Source organism: Caretta caretta, chromosome 11 (assembly GCF_965140235.1).
Source record: "Caretta caretta isolate rCarCar2 chromosome 11, rCarCar1.hap1, whole genome shotgun sequence".
Lineage (NCBI taxonomy): Eukaryota > Metazoa > Chordata > Testudines > Cheloniidae > Caretta > Caretta caretta.
In genome coordinates, this window is record NC_134216.1 from 43,460,945 (window position 1) to 43,481,832 (window position 20,888).

Here is a 20,888-nt window from a genome sequence, read left to right on the forward strand (position 1 = left end):
AGACTTTTACAAATCAGCAGTCTCACCATCTCTGCTATGAAACTAACCTAAGGACTTTACACTGAACGATATATAACTCTCCTTTTTTCTTTTAGTAATAAGTCTTAGATTTAGTTAATAAGGATTGGCTCTAAGAATGTATTGGGTGAGATATGAAATATTCATTGACCTGGTGGGCAATGTATCCGGTCTTCTGGAATTGGCAGGACTTTAAGTATGGTGAAAACGGTTTTCAGTAATCTCTTGCTATATTAGACTTGGGAGCCAAAGACTGGATTGCTTAAAGGGGGACTGTATTTTGGTTTCTTGGTAACCAGTGTGATATTACAGAAGCTATTTCGCTACTGGCTTAGTGAATCTAATCATAGAATAAGCCACCAGTTTTGGAGATTGTCTGCCCTATTCCTTGCCATTTTCACTGAGAAAGCACTCTCAATATGACCCCTCCAGGCACCATGGTCACATACACCATTACTGAATTTGATTGCCACAGAAAATCACTAGAGAGGCAGCCTCCCAGATAGCCCACACCATTTAAGACTTTACAGATCAATGACAACTCCTCAAGCTGCACCCAGAAGCAACAGGATGCCAGTTCAGTTGAAAAATTGGCAAATGTTCCAGTGGTTAATACTATGTAACAGACAAGCAGCAGCATTCTTCACCAAGTGCCACTTCCCAGTGGTCTTCAACTGCAGCCCCAATGAGCACTGTAGTATTTTTAAAACTTGGGCAATTCATTTTTATTGCATAGATCACTTTAACAGATTACAAGTGGAAAGGAAAGTGATCAACAAGTTAACCTCATGGAGCACCTTCCAGTGGCAATTCCTGGAAGTCATGATTAGGAAAGTGTCATATTTTAGCACTCAGCTAACTTTAGCGGATGAAAACAACAAGGACTCAGTACCAGATAGCCAGTATTTTGGAACCAGTGGTGTGGGGGTTTTGGGGATTTATTTTTATTAAATAAGTCCTAAGGGCTAGACTAGGTCCAGAGCAGAAAAACAACATCAAATGTCTACCCAAACAGATTAAGAGATACTAGTGACATGGAGTCCAGACACCCTATAAACAGAGATCTTTAAGTATTTCCAAATGCAGGACTCTTGAAGGAAGAGTTATCTGCATTCTCCTGGCTCACATTTTAATAGTGGGCACTGAAATCCCCCCTACCACATCACCTGAAGATCTAACTACACAACCTATTACCATCACCTCTGCCTTAGTCAGTGTAATCTTCAGCCATCCTACTCTCCTCCACGTTCTGATTTTGGCCAAGCACTGAGAAAGCATCACGTGCGTCTGATGAAAGTGAGACCAAGCTCCAACAAGAATTGATGGTGGCTCAATTCAACAGTCTCACTGTCCATCCTCCCCCAACAGCCACATTTAGAATATCAAGCAGTATGTAAACCATTCACCTTCCCCTGCAAAATACAAGATCTCCCCCACTACAGCTTGCTGTGAGAGTGAAAGAGACAAGATAGAAGCATGGCCTCCCAGCATAGACCCTGTATAGAACAAAAACAGAAACCCCCACCCCACTGTCACTAGGATTAAGTTTAACAGTTGTACTCAGAAGGAAAAGAGTATGGAGAAAGAAGTCTGAGCTAGTCTGTTAAACACAGGTTTAACAAAAAGTATTAAAATTAATCTGTGGAGTTTAAAACATCTGTAAGCTTAAAATATCCAGGCAAACTACACAGATACTGTAGAAAGTGAAAAAAGTGCAACATATTAGCACCTGAGACACTGATACGCCTTCATCTCTAAATAAAATAATCCTAGACCACATTGAAAAATAACGCTATAGGTATATTTATATCTAAAATATTTAAGCAGTGTTGAAACAGAGGAAAGATGTTCAAAAAGTTATGTTGCTTAATGTGGTAAATTACAAGGTGTTCCAAATAACCTAAGAACAATTCTTGAATCTCCTTTGAGTCATAAAACACAGGGCCAAATCTGAATTCTCTCTTCATGTTTTGCCTACATCAGTAAGGAGTGTTGAAGGCAATCTCACCTTTAATGATTAGGTCTCTTAATTAATTCTAAATACTATGGATAGACCCACCGCCACAAATGCCTGTTTTTAAATTTTGCCTTAGAATTTATCCTTTTATTGGAACTCTGGCCATCCCTATTGAACATTCTGCATTATTCTCATGCCACCTATCTGTACTACTTTAAAAAAATTAAATAAATAAATAGAAAAGACAGGAATTCCCATTGCTGTGGATAGGCAGCTCTCAAAACATATTAATATTACATCAAGAAAATGATGCTTGCCTGTCCCACTTTTCCATTTAGAAGACACTGTTTCTTTTTAATAGCATACTATTACAGCCATGCTACAGACAACAATGAAAATTGCAGTAGTCTCTTCAAAAGAAGAACATTAGAACTTATTTCATATAAACGGTCTCTGCCCTTACACACAGCATGAGAAAGTTAAGACAGTCAAAATACTGCCAGAGTATTTGTAGTAACTCTTTTGAAGCCTATAGTCAATCGATCTTATACACTAGTCAGGGGGCCATATGAGTTTCTGACATACAATCAGAGAGTTTAAGGCAAGAAGGGACCACTAGATCATCTATTCTTATCTCAAAAGTAAATGAAATCCACAGGAGATTGAACTACTGTATGCCACAGGCAGAGAATAGGAGGGATCAAGATGCACCGGTGCTGAAGGCCCCTGAATTGATCTATTACACCTCACAACACCCCTGTATGGCAGGGTGTTGCCATTTTATAGCTGGGAAGAAAAGAGATTAAGTGACTTTCCAAGGAAGTAAGTGGCAGAAACAGAATTTAAAAGTCTACCAAGTCCCAGCTCTGTGCCTCTACCAAGAGGTCATCATCATTCCTCTCCGGGAAGCTAATATTATATTGAGTCTCACTCCTACTAAATAGTTCCACAGGATTTGAAAAAGACTGAAAAGATACTTACTATTTCTTTCTGTTCTTTTGGAAAAGAAGAAAATGAGCACTGTTCTTATAAACCAGATTCTGGGGAAGGGAAAAAAGTTGTTTTATTAGTCTTAATGTAAACTAACTGAAAATAGTTAAATTTGTAATGGGAAGCTAACTTCTCCCTCAATTATGGAGTGACTAGCACTCCTCCAAAATGGTTTACAAGTAGCCTATTCTGAAGGTTTAATAGAAACTCTAGTTTCAGAGAACAGCTAGTGTCAAACACTTTCACAAAAGGTAGCATTGTTCCCCTCCAACATCTCTTACAAATGCTGCAAAGGACACCAACAGAAAAAGTAACATTACTCCTAGGTCACATCCCCCTTGTAACACCTAGTTTTTAAAGTAGATTATCTATAATCAAAAGGAGTACTAGTGGCACCTTAGAGACTACCCAATTTATTTGAGCATAAGCTTTGGTGAGCTACAGCTCACTTCATCGGATGCATCGAAAGCTTATGCTCAAATAAATTGGGTAGTCTCTAAGGTGCCACTAGTACTCCTTTTCTTTTTGCGAATACAGACTAACATGGCTGCTACTCTGAAACCTATCTATAATCACTTCCTTCAAGGAAACCATCCTTAGCAGCTATGCAGAAAGTAGTGAAAATCTTCACAAATATATTACGAAGTGAGAAGTTATGAATGATGCTCCAGCATTTCCTCCCATCACAGCACTGATTTACATATCAGTAATGTTTCTATTAAAATATAATGAAACAAATTATTACTATGTAAAGAGCTAATGAAGAAGCAGCCACAATGACAATGTCATATTTAATGGGGAAGTTTTAATACATTACCCTCCAAAAGTAAAGCAGTAAAAACCTATAATAAGAATTTTAAAAATAAACTTTTACACTCACATATTTAGTCACATATTAGAATATGTAAGGATTCAAGCAAGGATTGATTTTCATGTAGAAACATCATAAATTCAAGGACTATGTTGCTCAAGTAATCTGCTGCAAACAACTTCATTTGCAGGTTACTTCTTGAAATATTTATCAAACACATACTAACCTGAGGACTAGACTTACCAGCTATATTCAAAAAACTGAAGATTTGGGAGGTTAGTGGGGAGGGGTCATACCAGAATGGTCCACAGAAAACAGCTATTGTGCACTTGCTACATTAAATCATTTTCCAAGCAGAAGAGTAAACTGACATTATTCTTGTCAGAGCCCTGTAAAATTGAATAGCAGCAGTGATTCTGACCCACATCTTGTCAGCTGCTTCATAAGACTTTGAATATTAGCAGAAACAATGGAGCAGTTTATCTGCACTCTTAGGAGGGAAAAACTGCACTTATCTACATTCATTTTACATTAGTAAGGTTCTCCTTGCAGGCATAAGGATTAGAAACTTTTTTTTTTTTAAATTTAAGTGCTACTTAAAGTGATGACTTTGGCGCCTTTTGCTTGTCAGGAAAATCTACCAACTCCCTAGTAGCAAGTAGATTTTTAAGCCTCACTGAGAATTTTATGTAAAACCCTGTTTGTCATAGGCACTATTTAAAAATCTAAAGGCAGACACAGAATTAAATGAAGGCAATAATAAACATTAGAGGTCTGCATGAGGTTAAAGCAAAGAGTTACCAAACTCATGTTTAGCATCAAAAAGAATAAGCAAAATTCCACAAAGTTTTAACACAACACATTGATGTCGCTGATTAATAAGCACATACTTAGCATTTATATCTTATATTGCATTACTAAAATGCTTACAACAATCAATAGTCACAAAATCCCTGAGAGGTGAGTTAGTTAACTACTATCCCAATTTTCCAGATGCAGATGTCAAAGCACTTAGGTGAAGTGATTGCTGAAGGTCACAGACAACAAATCATTAACAGAGACAGGATTAACAAAGGCATACTATACTGACATTCCGCTTCCAAATTCATGGTTTAATAACTATTTTAAAAACAGTTATAAAGTAGTATAATGATTGCTGACATATTCCTTATATGTCACGTGAGTGGCACTTATTCTCTATAAAGTGATGAGACAATGATGCATCATGTGTCTGTAGAGTCTTAAATTGTTTTGGAGAGTATGCTATAAACCCAGAAGCATTATTTCCTTTAACCATTATTTATTTTTTCCCCAAGTCAAGTTTCTTTCCCGCACCACCTAGTGCTATATGTTGAGCAATCAGATAGTGCTATTAGTATTGAAGTTTCCATTCTAAATTCTCTTTTTTAGGACTATTATGTCCACTCCAGCTCTCAAATTGAAAAGGTTAAATGAAGAATCTTGTCAATTTAATTATCAGAGAATTAAATTATTTAAAGTTTCAGCTGAAGAAATAAGACAAAATAATTCTGAATGGAAGTAATTGCACTTTCAAGAAGTGAGGCTTTCTTATGTGCCACTATTTTTCTCAAGTCTTCAGTTATTTAAATGTAAGTATTTCAAAGTTAAAAATGCTACATATTCCTAGAACCTAGCTCACTGTACCAGCATCCGTAACATGCTCAGACCTTGTGGAAGCGAGGTAACACAGTACTGTTAGTGAGTGACTGCAGGCTGGGGGGGTAGGGGGCAGACATTTTCTAGTTTGCTTAAGGCAGAAAAATCTCTAGAGTTAGTACTGGATGGCACCAGGCATTCAACATAGATTCACCTCTTGACTGAGAAAGAAGACATGCTGGCAGCTGCTTGCCATTCATACCTGCCAGATAAAAACTGAAGAGGACTGGGCTCAGGAGAAAAATCAGACACATCCTTCCAAGTCATAAGAGCCTAAATTTAATTTTAAACATTCATATGCTTGGTGGTTGCCTGACTCAAGATTTCATGAAAGCCTATCGTTCAAAAATGAAATGTGTACTGAACTTAGAAAAACAGGAGAACAAAATATCCATTAGAAGATCAGACTAGTAGTAGAAGACAGGCCCTTGAACAATGGCAAAACTCATTTGCTATATTTGAGTATAAGAGGGAGGCTGACATAAATAGCAGGCTAGGTAAAAAGCCTTTTTCACAATACTACCGGGGAAGGGGGGAAACCTATTCATTCTGTTTGTCAAAGCCTACTTTGAGCCTTCATTTATAGATCAGTTCAGTCAGTGTATTGCTGTACATGTATATTGATCTACATGTTTTATTTCATGAAATATATATCCATTTTCAAGTGAACATCAATATTATATAGCAAGTTAGTACATATTATGAATAGCAAGATTACTACATGTGCAAAAAGCATTTTAAAAGACTTCTTCATGTAGTTTTGCTGTCCACAGTCTGTACAAATCAGTCTTGCTGTAATATCTGTATTAAAGCACCAAAAGGCTAAACAGACTTCATGCCTCTCCGATCCCAAACAAAGATGATCCAAGGTGAAAATCCTGTCAAGTCTAAATTTCAGCAGGGGTAAAATCAGGGCCGGTGCAAGGATATTGTGCACCCTAGGCAAAACTTCCACCTTGCGCCTCCCACCCACCCCTCGGCCCGGGGAGCTGCCCCCCCGCCTCAGCCCGGGGAGCTGCGTGCGGCAACTCCGTGCCCCAGCTCACCTCTGCTCTGCCTCCTCCCCGAGCATGCCGCTGCTTCTCCCACCTCCCAGGCTTGCGGCGCCAATCAGCTGTTTGGCACGCAAGTCTGGGAGGGAGAGAAGCAGAGCGGGGCGGTGCTCAGGGGAGAAGGTGGAGCAGAGGTGAGCTGCGGCGGGGAGTGGTTCTCCTGTGCACCACCCTTCCTCCTCGTTACTTCCTGCAGGCGGCCCTCCCTGCGACCCCCTGCCCCAGCTCACCTCCACTCCACTGCCTCCCCGGAGCGCGCTTTTGGCCGCCCCCAACCACTTGGCACCCTAGGCGACCGTCTAGTTCGCCTAGTGGTTGCACCGACCCTGGGTAAAATTTGAAACTAAACACAAAACGTTGAAAACAAGACACTTTACAAGCAAAGTAATCAGTTCAAGCAAACAGAACTAAAACCAACTTAGTAGCCATTTTGCCTACTGTATATTCAAAGAGTTAACAGCATCAGGGCTCCTTAACATTCTATGATAGGAAAAAAAACTCTATCAAGAATACTCCAGTAGAACAGCTCCTCATGTGAAACTCATCCACACGTTAAAGGGACACCATCAACTTTATTAAAAAAAAATCAATTCAACTTGAACATTTACACAGTTTTGTTAGTTGCACCTAAAATGTACTTAAACTGAAAACTTGGAACATTTTTCTTTCCCAGTTTTAGTTTTTGCATTCGCCAGCACTTTGACTACCTACAAAGTATTTTGTTTGTGCAACTCTTTCAGACAATGGGGGGAGAAATTTTTTTATAAACCTAAACAATAATAAAGCCATAAAAACAGTCCGGGAAATTTAGGAGTAGCTGTTGCACCCTAATAATTTAAATATTTTTTAAAGGACTAGATTTTGAGTTGATGATATCCCTTTAAAAACTTAGAACAGGACAAACTTATCTTCAACCCAAATGAAACGGATTTTAAGGCTGTTCAGATTTACATAACCCGAGTGAGTCTCATTCTAATAAACTAAGCATCTTCAGATGTTGACACTTTTTGAACGGAAAAATCTTTAAGTTCCACTCCAAACCCAGACCCAGCAGACATTTCCCTCACCAAAAAAACCCAAAAACAAAATAAAAAACAAAAAACCCTACACCACACTCTTCTGCCTAACTACTCAGATCTATTTTAAAGGGAAAAATCCAGCAAGTTGTGATAACTCAAGGGTTGACAAAAACAAACCCAAGGCCCTGCTGAGATTCACTTTTCCACTTCCTTTCAACAAAGAGACAGCAGTTAGGAAAAAGGCATATTTTACTTACATCAATGGAAATGCAAAAAATGGAAGCATCATAATCAGCCTTGCTGTCCATTCATCAGGAAGATACCACAAATATACAATTAAACAAGTAATAAGATAAAGAATTGATGAGTAGAGAAGTAGTCTTCCAACCCATAGCTTCTGTAGCCTCTGATTTTTTTCTCTAAATTCTTCTAATGCCTGGATGTCCTGTAAATAAAGGATTTTTAAGTGACTAGTGGTTGAAGGTAACGAATGCTTTATTAGGTTTGTTGAAGTCGAGCATTTCAGTATGACATCTGAAAACATTACAAAAGCAATCAGGCTTTCTGTACTTGACACTGTTTGTCCAACAAATCTAACAGTGTTCATAGCATGAACTACACCTTAATACATTGGCCGTGGCATGGACCACCTGCCCTTCATTCATGAGCAGATAACATTCCTTGGGCAACTACAGCAACTCAAGAGTGATATTAAGAATATGTGTATTTTTAGCTGCCTTAATGAAATTTAGTAACTTGGAAACAAGGGGGAGAACCAGCATCATGGGACCAGCCAGCTTTTTCTGATCACAGCAAAGTGTTCTGCAGTTTGAGTACTGTTGCTTTAACAGGCATCTGTGAAACTTCAAAATATGTTTTTATATTTTAATAGTACCATCTCCTGCTGTGACAAAGCTGAGCTATTGCAGCCACTTCAACTATATTTTTGTTTTAGTACTCCCTCCCATTAAGAAGACAGTCCTGAATATCTTAACACTGTTTTGTTTTGGTTTTTTTGGCAGGTGGATGAATGATCTAACAGTGCTTTGTACTTTCAGTGACAACAGGATTACCCACACCTTCATTAATCTGACCAATGAAAATACTGACGGAATATTTCAAAACAGGTCATTGCTCCATAAACAGACAACTTTCACAATCGTTGACCAGAATCATACTAGATCACTGAACCGTCTCTTTAATTATTCTGTCCATCATCTTATTTTATCACTTATAATAAAAGTTGTAACACAACCTGTATTGAAGCTTTTCGAATGAGACAAATGAATAGGACTTTGTTCTAGTGACATTTTCTGGAGAATATAAAAATGAGAGCCTAAAAATTACCCTTAATTAGATTCTCCAACCAGGCCAATTTAACATTTATTTACTTTACAAGTTGTTGAAATGTAGACTTAGACTATAAGTTATGTAGCTATTTCTTGAGGAAGTGCTAATATTCAAAATCATTTAATGTTGGGGTTCTGCTCTCTACTTTCCTTCTCCTGAAGCTCCAAGTCTCTAGTACATCAATGCTCAAGTCTGGAATCAGCACCATTATAATTTTAATTCCATTACAATTAGGCTTGGAAGGATTTGATTTTTTTTTTAAATCCGTAAACGTTGATTTCACCGTATGCACACAAACCAAAAAAAAAAAAATATTTCCATTGACAATCAAAATAAACAGACAGGCAAAGCAAAAAAATGCTGCTTAAGAACTTAGATTTTGATTTAATGATATTTACTTTGTATATATTGACATGTGATGTTGGCAATGTGTGTTTTAATGGTTATTAAGCTTTAACTTTCTGAATCTCTCCACTGAGATTAAATAATTATTGCCTGATCCCCCGCCGATAACATGATAAAATTCTAAAAAAAGTTAAAATTGAATTCTGCCAACCCTAATTAAAATGTACATAACCTCCTCTCCTAACCCCCCCCCCCCCCATTTGTTACAAGCTTGGTGATTTTAAAAAACTGCCCAGATGTTAGATGTCTATTTCTAAAGTAAATAGAACAGGAATAGTGCAGAGGCAAAATACATACCTTATCAATTTTCTCCAACACTTCTACTGTCGAAGCCTTTGCCTGCTTTCGGGGAGGGAAAAGAGGTGTCAAACTCTACAGTGATACCCAAGATATTCTGTTTACAACATACTGCCAGCAGTATTTATATGTGACAACAGATTAAGGTGTTTTCATTCAAAACCAACAAATGAAATGTACTTTTACTTTGTACTCATTTTAATTGACTAGTTATCCACTTTCCGTGCACATTTCCTGCTGACATTAGCTGCTTATAAAGGCTCCTCTCCTAAGCCACACACTAACAAGGATGTGCACCCTGCCAGCAGACCTAGTACAAAGACCTGGTCTACACTACAGAGGTAGGTCCACGTAAGGCAGCTTATGTTGACCTAATTATGTCAGTGTACACACTACAGCCTCGTCCCGCTGATGTAAATGCCCTACTACACCGACATAATAACTACCTCCACAGGAGGTGTAGAGCTTATGTTGGTGTAGTCAGGGAGACAGTGTCTGTGTAGACACTGTGTTACTTACATTGGCTGTTGGCTGTCTTGTCCATTTCAGGGCTAGGTGCTGGAGCCCTGAAATGGGCAAGAAAGCCAGGCAGCTAGAATCCAGCTGCCCCCAGCTGTCTGCCAGGCTACACCTGCCTTGCTCCCCACCCAGCTAGCCTCTGCTCCTGGTGGGGAGCGGCACAGAGCTGAAAGCCCTTGCTCTCAACCCCACCCCACAGTTAGTTGAAGCACTCCTTGGGAGGACATCCACCACCAAGAGAAGGAGGGTACCGTGGTGGTTGATGTCCATGCTAATTACTGTGGGGCTGGAAGTCGAGCTAACATACATTGACTTAAGTCTGTAATGTAGACATTCCCTTAGAATATGGGTTCTCAAACTTATTGCACCATGAACTGCTTCCGACAACAAAAATTACTACAGGACCCCAAGACAGGGGATTGAAGCCTGAGCTCGCCCAAGCCCAGCTGCCCCGGACTCCACCCCTGCTCTCTCTCCCCGCAGCAGCACCTGGGATAAGGGGGAGAGGTGCCTCTCCCTGGCCACAGCAGGTTCGGGGCAGGGTCGGGTCGGTTCTGGGGGAGGGGCACCTGTCCCCAAGCTGTGGCAGGTCCAGGAACGGACTGGGGCAGGGCCTGGGGAGGAGCAACTATCCCCTGGCTACAGCAGGTCTGGGGAGAGGTGCCTCAGCAGGTCTGGGGCTTGGGGAGAGGAACCTCTCCCAGTTGCAGCCCTGAGCACCTGCGTGGTGTTTAATAGGCAGCTGTACTGCCGTGCAGCTTAGAGGGAACTTAGCTTGCTGCATCAGTTATGAAAGTAAAAAAAAACTGGTTGAGCTCCAGCACCTAATTGCTTGAGCCCCAGCAACTTTTTAATCATAAATTAAGAACTCAGCTGCTGTGCAGGAGAGCTGCCCTTCATTGTTCTCTGGGTCTCACCTTTCCCCTACCCACTTCCAGTGCTAGTGATCTGGTGTACACACACAGCGGCAATAAGGAGGGAGATAGATGAGACTTGGAGGAAGACAGAGAGAGGGGGTACATGTGAAAGGAAGAACACCTGTGGAGGATCTGAAGCTATTATGAATGTAGGATATGGAATAAATGAGGAGAGGAAATATATTGATGAATGAAACAAGGGAGGAGATGTGAACAGCAGAGACCAACCTGACATTCCAACAAAAAAGTCACGTGAACATTGCTGCCTATGTGTATTTGTTTTAAATAAAAATTACTAGCAACTGCAAACAGAATATTTTCACCTCCCAGGAGGATTTCTTTCAGGAATAGAGTCCATCTTCCAAAACACTGAGTTTTGAGAAAAGAAGATACATCTCAACCTGTTCATTATCTTTTTTGGTTCCCCCTCAAACTCACGTAGAGGTGTCAGCCAGATGGCACAACATGAGCAGGAAAGTTATATTTTACCCGTAAGGGCCTGGTAAAACATCCATTATACAAATTTGACAGGTTAAATCTTTAGAGGACTAGATTTATGCAGTATTTTTTGGTTAAAAACTCAAGACATTCTTTGGGCATGCAACACATATGAGAAATATACAGTGAATTTAGGTGAGCTGTAAATAGTTTGCAGTTTACAAGTGTTTTGTAAAGAAAGCTTTCACACACTCAGATATGCTAAAAAACCAAGAACAAACTAGACTATGGAACTTACTCCTGCAAGAGGCAAGAATGACCAGACTTCACCATTCATGTATTTGACCTCGCTTTGCCATAAGTTCCTCACACATCCCAACAACAAATGTATAAACTAAAGATACTAGTTTTCCTGCAGAATGGGACGGAAGGGAGATTTACCTCTATTTTTAAATATTTGCTAGGCACTCTTAAACTAGTACATACATCTAGACAAATAAAGAATGATATTCTCCTTGATTTATTCACTAGTACCTAGGTTAAAAGGCTCAGGAACAGCAACCAAATCACAATCTGTTATGTACTGTTAGCACTGGATCAGGATAGATGTAAGTGATTATTAGATCTAGAAAGGGACTTCTGAAGGAATCCCTGAGGTGACAGTCATCTTCACCACATTTCTAACTATTAGAAATTCAAAGCAAGGTCCAAAGGCAGGACAAAGAAAGCAATAAAAGCTAAGTAAGGCACAAAACAGCCTATTAGTAAGGACATGCCCTAAGTGGATTCTGAACCCAGGCCTAATCAGTTATACAGTTTTCCATTTGGGTAGCATGACCAATGTTTATTTGGTTATTGGTTTTCAATCAGCACATAGATGATTACTAGAAATTTCAGACTCAGAACAGTTTTTTGACCAAAGTATCATGAACAAATACTAAAATTTATTTGGGCATAAGCTTTTGTGGGCTAAAACCCATTTTGCTGGATGCATGCAGTGGAAAATACAGGGGGGAAGATATACATGAACATGAAAAAATGGATGTTGCCATACCAACTATAACACTAATCAATTAAGGTGGGCTATTATCAGCAGGAGAAGAAAAAAAAACTTGTAGTGATAATCAGGATGGATGATGTCTTCATCATCTGGACCCATGAAAAAAAAGCCCTTGAGGAATTCCATCATGATTTCAACAATTTCCATCCCACCATCAACCTCAGCCTGGACCAGTCCACACAAGAGATCCACTTCCTGGATGCTACAGCACTAATAAGTGATGGTCACATAAATACCACCCTGTACTGGAAACCTACTGACCGCTATACTTACCTACATGCCTCCAGCTTTCATCCAGACCGCATCACACAATCCATTGTCTACAGCCAAGCTCTAAGATACAACCGCATTTGCTCCAATCCCTCAGATAAACACCTACAAGATCTCTATCAAGCATTCTTAAAACTACAATACCCACCTGCTGAAGTGAAGAAACAGAATGACAGAGCCAGAAGAATACCCAGAAGTCACCTACTCCAGGACAGGCCCAACAAAGAAAGAAACAGAACACCACTAGCCGTCACCTTCAGCCCTGAACTAAAACCTCTTCAGCACATCATCAAGGATCTACAACCTATCCTGAAGGACGATCCATCACTCTCACAGATCTTGGGAAACAGCCCAGTCCTAGCTTATAGATAGTCCCCCAACCTGAAGCAAATACTCACCAGCAACCACACACCACACATCACACAACAAAAACACTAACCCAGGAACCTATCCTTGCAACAAAGCCCGTTGCCAACTCTGTCCACATATCTATTCAAGGGACATCATCATAGGACCTAATCACATCAGCCACACCATCAGAGGCTCGTTCACCTGCACATCTACCAATGTGATATATGCCATCATGTGCCAGCAATGCCCCTCTGCCATGTACATTGGCCAAACCAGACAGTCTCTACGCAAAAGAATAAATGGATGCAAATCAGACGTCAAGAATTATACCATTCAAAAACCAGTCGGAGAACACTTCAACCTCCCTGGTCACTCAATTACAGATTTAAAAGTCGCAATACTCCAACAAAAAAACTTCAGAAACAGACTCCAATGAGCAACTGCAGAATTGGAACTAATTTGTAAACTGGACACTATTAAATTAGGCTTGAATAAAAACTGGGAGTGGAGGGGTCATTACAGAAAGAAAACTATTTCCCCATCCTAATTTTTCCCCTACTGTTACTCACACCTTCTTGTCAACTGTTGGAAATGGGCCATCCTGATTATCACTACAAAAGTTTTTTCTCCTGCTGATAATAGCTCACCTTAATTGATTAGTCTCATTATAGTTGGTATGGTAACACCCATTTTTTCATGTTCTCTGTGTATATATCTATCTTCCTACTGTATTTTCCGCTGCATGCATCCGATGAAGTGGGTTTTAGCCCACAAAAACTTATGCCCAAATAAATGTGTTAGTCTAAGGTGCCACAAGTACTCCTCATTCTTTTTGCTGATACAGACTAACTCGGCTACCACTCTGAAACCTATGAACAAATACAGAATTCTATTCTAAACCATATCAAATTATTTAGAAAAGAATATTTCAGACTTACAAGTATTTTAGTCTCCTGAACTATCTGTAAAGATTTTTATATCATAACAAGATTTACTTACCCTCCATCGGGAAACTAATCCACCCATTTTTTAATTTGTGGAAATAGGTTGACTTGGTTGCTTATAACAATCTTCTGATGGAATTCACAGCTAGAAGTAAAGCATTTCTGTTTAAGAATACGCCAAAAGTACATTTTAAGATGTTTAAGGTGATATTTCACAATTGCATTCTAGAATATAAATTAAGTAACACTGCATATGGGTGTCTATCATCTCCAAATTCTTCACATACTCCTTCACTCCAGCCACCAGTTTTAGAACCTCTTTGTATTGTTAAGTCATTCTACTAAGTAGCTTACCAAGATTGTGGGCAAGTTTATGTTTTGTTTTGGAGATATCTATCTACAAGTAAAATACAAAACAACTAGTACTCAGAGCCCTTGTCTTCATTTAAGTGCCACAAACGTTATAATTTAGCAAATGAGAATGATTTAAGTGCCATGTAATTTAATTAGCCGTACATTAATTTCAACTGCAGATTATTTAAAATTCAGACCACGTTAAAAAAATCTAAATTGTCAAATTCAAATTTAATGTGAATTGAATGCTCTTGTGAAGTGTCAGATTGGCCTCTCTTTATGCCCAGAATATATACAATCCAGACAGCAACAGTGCAATGGCCTTTAATACTTCTAATGGTGCAGCGATAGGTCAGTCTCCAGGTCCAGCTGTCTGCCAAGACTGACAAGGATTCCGATCAGCAAAAATCATAATGTGGATGCTTCACAGAAAAATGGAATAACCACCAAGTTACTTCAGAGACCAATGAACAGCAATCATAAACCAACAACCTTCAGCCACGAGCTTGCCCAGATGGGTTCACACAGAATTTACAGATGATAGATTACATATTTTACTACCATTTCAGTCCCTCAATTTAGAATTTTTACCTATAAATAAGTGAGAAAAAAAAGTTACAAATTCCTATTTGTAATAACCAGAGATTCTAGAAAGCCATTTGCCATGGAAAAACGTGGAATTTGCATTTTTACAGAGAATCTTTCATTTTTACATTTTATAAAAAAATAAACGTCTGTGTATATGTATATGTGTATATTTATACATACACATACCATATCTATATATACCAGAACCCCATTTATCCGAACCTCCATTATCCATCTCTCCATATTAACAGAGCCACCAGCTGCCCCGCGCTGACAATGACTGGGGCTTGGGCACCTCTGGTTCAGTTAATACAAGGAGGCAAATAATGGAGGCTCAGCTAAATGGGGTTCTGCAGTCTATCAATAAAACATTGTGTTCAACAGATAATTATATATCAAGGCTAGGGAAACTACAGTTCAGCATTTCATTTTAATTGTGGGAAACACTGGGATTTTTATGTTTTTTATCAGATAATTTTTTTTTAAATCTCAGAAAACTAGGATCCCTGTTAATAATAATAATCCCAACCAAAAAACAAGGGTTGTACCAAGTCTTTTGAACTAAGGAGATTGAAGTAACACTGTCTTGAAGAGAAAAAATCCTTCATTTTAGCAGAGGTATTAAAATTACCATTACTAATTATCTTTGGCCAAATTAAAGATACAGAAACTCCATCTAGATCCAGATTTCTTCTCAAAAAGTTTAAGAGGTTGTCAGAACAAGGTAATAACACAGTACACATAGCCACAGCAGTATTAGCTGTAGTGAGTGCTAAGTAACTCTTTCACCATTTAAGAAAACCAAAAATTTCCATGGAAGCCAGAACTATGAGAATGCAGTTAAGTCTTATGATTCTGAAAACAATCCTTAAAGATGCTGAGAAAAATCAGTATTTGAACTACTGCAAATTAAAGAAAAGAACAGATGGACAGATCAACATTGCTGCTGCCAGATGACTAATCAAGAGGGGTGAGCTGCAGACAGGGAAAAGCACAAATACTTTCTGGGTCCCTTAGATTTACCCTGTGGATAGCCACTTCTACAACAAAGTTCACAATGAAAGAATAATCTATTTGTTTTAATGCTAAAAAACGTTTTGTTAAAGTTTATATAACATCTACTTGGCAGTCACATGTAAGGCGGTGTATGCCAAATATGTATTATATGTTTGGACCATTCTGAGCAGACACTTTGCTCTTGAACACTTTTAAAAAGAGATGCTGTTTTTGTTGCAAAAAAAAAAAAAAAAAAAAAAAGAAGGGCTAAGCTACAATGTGTCTAATTACTCACCAGAAAGTTTGCATTCTTTAAAAGGACAAAAACAATCTCAATGTATATATTTAACTTGGCCTTATTAGTATCACTTGTCTATTTTGAAACTTATTTGGCAAATATCTGTGAAAGAAAGCAGTCTTGTCAAAATGTGGGTATGGACACGTTCATATGGACTAGAAATGTGACTTGCTTTACATGTACTATTCTGAAAAATCAGACATTTTTAAAGGAATGATATTTGATATGAACAGCTAAATTAGGGAAGCAAGTAAATTTCCTATTCTTTATTTATATGCCGTGTATTATATTTGAAAGACTAAGCATTCCCCATTGTTTTGGTTTGCACATGAAGTACATTAGCTGCCAGCCCTTCCAGTACCACTCTTCTTCCCCCATGTCTTTCTTCTGCAGCTCTTTCACAAACAACCACAGGACAGATTTCCTCCAGCTCCTCCATAAATAGAATATCCAAGGGCCTCTTGCTCACTCTTCTCTCACACACACACACACACACGCACACCATTAACATCCTAATATCTATCCTGACAAAACTTCCCCTTTCCTAGGCCTCTTTCCTTCTCATGCCCTTCCCAATAGCAAGTTACAGCTTATTTCCGCCTCTCTATGTCTCCACCAGCATGAGCAGAGTTCCTCTTTTCACTCTGATTGTCAGTGCTGTGATAGAACCTACTTCCATAAACATCACCACATATTACTGAAAAGGCAACTGTGTTACCATGTGCAGTATTTGCTATCCCAATGTGGCAAAGCAATAATTTAAATGCCCAAAGCTTATCGTTTAAGATAAAAGTTATGTGGAAACATTTTATAGTCAATTCCTAAATTGAGAGATTAAATATGTTGACAGTATTGCTTCAACCAGAGAAACTAGCTTCTGTACATTGCTTTATAGTAATCAAGAAAATCTATGTGAAAACTGAATGGTTGGGAAAATTAAAGGGCTGAATGAGGCAGAAGGGAAAGTTTTAGGTTAAGCTTTCTTTCCTTTATTTATTTTTAAGGGAAGTTGACCAGTCAACTACTGAGCAGGAAGCCCCATCTCTATAAAACAACTCTAGGAAAAACTAGCAAAAATCAGAGGAATATTTGCATGCTTAATTTGGTGTTCTGCTAAACTTGTTACAACAATTGTGCAATTACAGATTGCTTTCTTTAGGTAAGACTGAAATATGAGCATTTTGTCTTACTTTAGAACTCAAATAGAACCCTAACCTTAAAGCAAAGATGACAAAAGTGTCAGACCCTCCAACAGCCATTCAAGAAAAAATGGTATCAAAAATTATATGGAAAGTCCTATTTTCAGCTTCAGATTTCTCCACACTACTATAATAAATAGGAGTTTTGTAAAATGCAGGTGATCTCAAAAAATGAGTTGAGATCCTTTAATTTTGCAACCTGAAACACTTATGTACAATATTCTCAAAATTTAAAGTCACCTCAATTCAGATAATATACAAAAGGGATTAATGACTATTAAGAGTTTACAAAACTGTATGTAAGACATTCTATTAGATGATTGCAAGGATTTTTTTCCCCCTTCAATAGTATACATAAACAATTGTTTGCAGTCTTCATGACAAAACCATTTTCACCCAGAATTCATTGATGCTTTCTCTTGGCAGTTCATTGCCAATGCAACAACTACAACTGAAAAATGTGGAAGCCCATTTTGAAAGTCAGATCCAGAATTAGACAGCTTGATTCAGTTGATTCCATTCTCTAAATCCAAATAAAATCTTTTAAAGACACCGTTAACTAACAAAATATAATCCTCGTAGCCTTGATTAAAAAGCCCCAAAATGCTTTGTAATTAGAATCACATAATATGATTTGATCTTTATTCCAGCTTTTTTTGAAAAAAATCTTCAAGTACTATAAAAACAGTCAAGATTGCATAAAAACAGTTGATGTGTTCAAATATGGTGGTGCCTAAATCATGTTCTTAAATCTATATTATGTCATTGATTTAGGAGTCTAAGTTTTAAACATGCATTTTTGGCCAGTTTCATCATCATAAGTTTTTAATTCAAGAAAGCCAACCCTGCAGAAAAGACAACTAGATGTGGAACAGCCTGAAACAATTCAAGCTTCAGGATGGATAGGCCCTGGAGACTATACTGTTCATTTTTTTATAAGTTTCCTTATCTATGTTGCAAAAACCTTAAATTACTAAACAAATTATTAAAATCAAGTCTGTTTTTCACCATTATGGCTGCCTGTTTTTGCATCTCAGTTTGAGCAATGAAAATAGACTCCTGAATTTAATTTTAGTTGTTTTTCCCCTTCAGTTTCAGGTTCTTATAGATTAGCACATGCACCAGTGCTGGGTTGCAAACCCTATAGAGGAACATCTGCTAAAAATCTTTCTATTGATTAGTTTTTTAAATGTCATTGGAAATAAATAATGGTGTTAAGTTTTGTAAAACCTTATTTTAAAAACAGATTTAGGATCAAACTGGACTTCAAAGAGACCAATTAAGGAGTTTACTGGATTCACAGTATTGAGCCAGATATGGGAACTTCCCTACACAATGGTATGTCACTCTGGTTGTGAAATGGTCCTTAGTAGACTGTGCTTTTCATAATGAATTAAGGAGTGGTTTGGTTGAGCACTTTTTTCACTCTAGTTTTCTACAGCTGCCCATGAAAACAGTAGCCAAAAGACACTAAGGCTGCAGTGAGGCTACCTGTTCTGATATAGCTGTACTGGAAACTAATGTAAGCTACTCGCAGCTACCTTTTGTCTGCAAATCACTTATGAAGCATATTCCCCTTACGCTGTACCACCTGCTCCGTACTTTACAGGAGTAGGAACAAAACCATACAGGCTTTCCCGAGGCCACCCCCACCGGCACAATTCTCGTGTGCGGGCGCAGGGAGAACAAGCTGCCGTGTCACGCTGTAGCTACCCTGCCCGACTCCCCCAGCCTCCCGGGTCACTGGGAGCTGCTTTGGCGACTGGGAACTAGCTCCCCTGAACACGACGAGACCCGCCCCCCTTCCCCAGCCCAGCCCTTGCCGGGCGCAAGGCCTGCGCGCCAGGGAGCGGGGCCGCCTGTCAAGCCGGTTGCGGGGGAAGCTCCAGGGGCAGAGCGGCGAGGACCGGGGCAAAGAGGGCACCCATCACCGGGCATCCGGGCCGCCTGGGGAACCACCCCCCGCCGGCCCGCGCAGAGCCCCGGGACGCGCTGGGTACCCGAGCAGAGCCCCCAGTACCTGCCGCGGGCCTGCCCCGCGCATCCTGCTCTCGTCTCTGCTGTCTCCCGCCGGCGCTGACTGGACCACCGACCGCTCAGCTGCTCTCCCATCAAACACCGCGCGCCGCGCGCCGCCAATCGCCGCTCCCCGCTCCCCCTCCCCCCCCCGAGCCCGGATCACGTGAGAGGGGAGCGCCGCGCAGCTGGGAGCTGTCGGGCGGCGCCGCTGCTGTGCCAACGGCCGTCGGGGCGGCGCGGGCGCCTCGAGCCCCCCGCAGGGCCCGGGCAGCGGTGGGTGTGCACCCGGCGGGGCGAGATGGCGGTTCTCTGCAAGCCCGGGGCTCCCGCACTCCGCCGCGCAGTCTGCCTGGCCTCGGAAAGGAGCCGGGAAAGCGCGGGTGGGGGTTGAGGTGTTTCTCGTTCGTTCCCGCTTGTCTGAGCCGTTCGCAGCGTTGTTTTTTCGTTAAGGGAGGCGGGGTCCAGGGGTCGCTGGGCGATGCACGCGTGCTCGTGTTTACAGGTCTTTGCCTGGGAATAAAGACAACGCACGTTGTTGGGCGGCTTTGTCGGCGCTCACATCTTGACAGCAGCAGCGCAGGCTTCTCCGCGCTGCCCTGCCCGTAAAATGAAACAGCTGTCAAGTGCTCTACCCCTGCGCTTCCCGCACAGAGCCGTTTGACGCCGGAGAACACACCTGGAGAAGAGGAAAAGACCCAGGATAATTCAGGAGAGGAATATTGATGGGGTTGTGACTGGGCAAAATTGCGGGGGAGGAATAGCTAGTTGAGGTCGTGCCGGGGAAGCAAAGGTTTGTAGAGCGCAAGGACATGGGGAACGTTGTAGGAATGGGGGCAAATAACATAATATATAGGAACATAATATATCGAGACAAAAAGATCGGGAAAGAGATGAATGAGAAGAACAAGGGGGAGAAGAGGAGAAGTGCACAGCAGAGATGTAAATAGGGACTTTTGGGGTAAAGCCTTTTAGGTGAGAAAGTAGCTTGAATTTGATCTGGTGATGGAGGCGGAGTGACATGGGAGGAGAGGGAGATGACTTAAGAAGCAACATTTTGAACAGACTTGACCAGGGCGGACTGAGATGCAGTGAGGCCAGAGAGGAGAAGCTCACAGTAATCAATGTGAAAAATGACCAGCACATGAAGAGAGGAAGTTGGGGTTCATAGGCTGTCAACTAACGTTATCTATGCCTGCACAAAACTCTGAAGATGTAAATTATATTCGTACAAGTATTGTTAAGGTGCTGCTAATATATCTCTGGAGTGAATTGTTACTCTGTCTCTAATTGGGAGCTATTCCTGAAAAAACATGGAGAAGCTTTGACTAGTGTAATATGTATGTGCACTAATTGTTGGCA

The 20,888-nt window shown here is 40.2% G+C and overlaps 1 protein-coding gene across 3 annotated transcripts in view; it reads right to left on the reverse strand.

The window, feature by feature from the left end:
• Nucleotides 1–19,662, reverse strand: part of LNPK (lunapark, ER junction formation factor) — an 86,779-nt gene extending 67,117 nt beyond the window's left edge. For 2 of the 3 annotated variants that reach the window (XM_048869258.2, XM_048869256.2), the window contains exons 1-5: nucleotides 19,531–19,662; nucleotides 14,131–14,220; nucleotides 9,577–9,621; nucleotides 7,782–7,969; nucleotides 2,957–3,015 (exon numbers count right to left, since the gene is read on the reverse strand). In XM_048869258.2, the coding sequence (XP_048725215.1) occupies nucleotides 2,957–3,015; nucleotides 7,782–7,969; nucleotides 9,577–9,621; nucleotides 14,131–14,157 (319 nt within the window). In that variant the 5' untranslated portion in view covers nucleotides 14,158–14,220; nucleotides 19,531–19,662. The remainder of the gene's footprint in view (nucleotides 1–2,956; nucleotides 3,016–7,781; nucleotides 7,970–9,576; nucleotides 9,622–14,130; nucleotides 14,221–19,530) is intronic. The other variant, XM_048869257.2, reaches the window with a different exon arrangement.
• Between the last annotated feature and the right edge of the window lie 1,226 nt (nucleotides 19,663–20,888).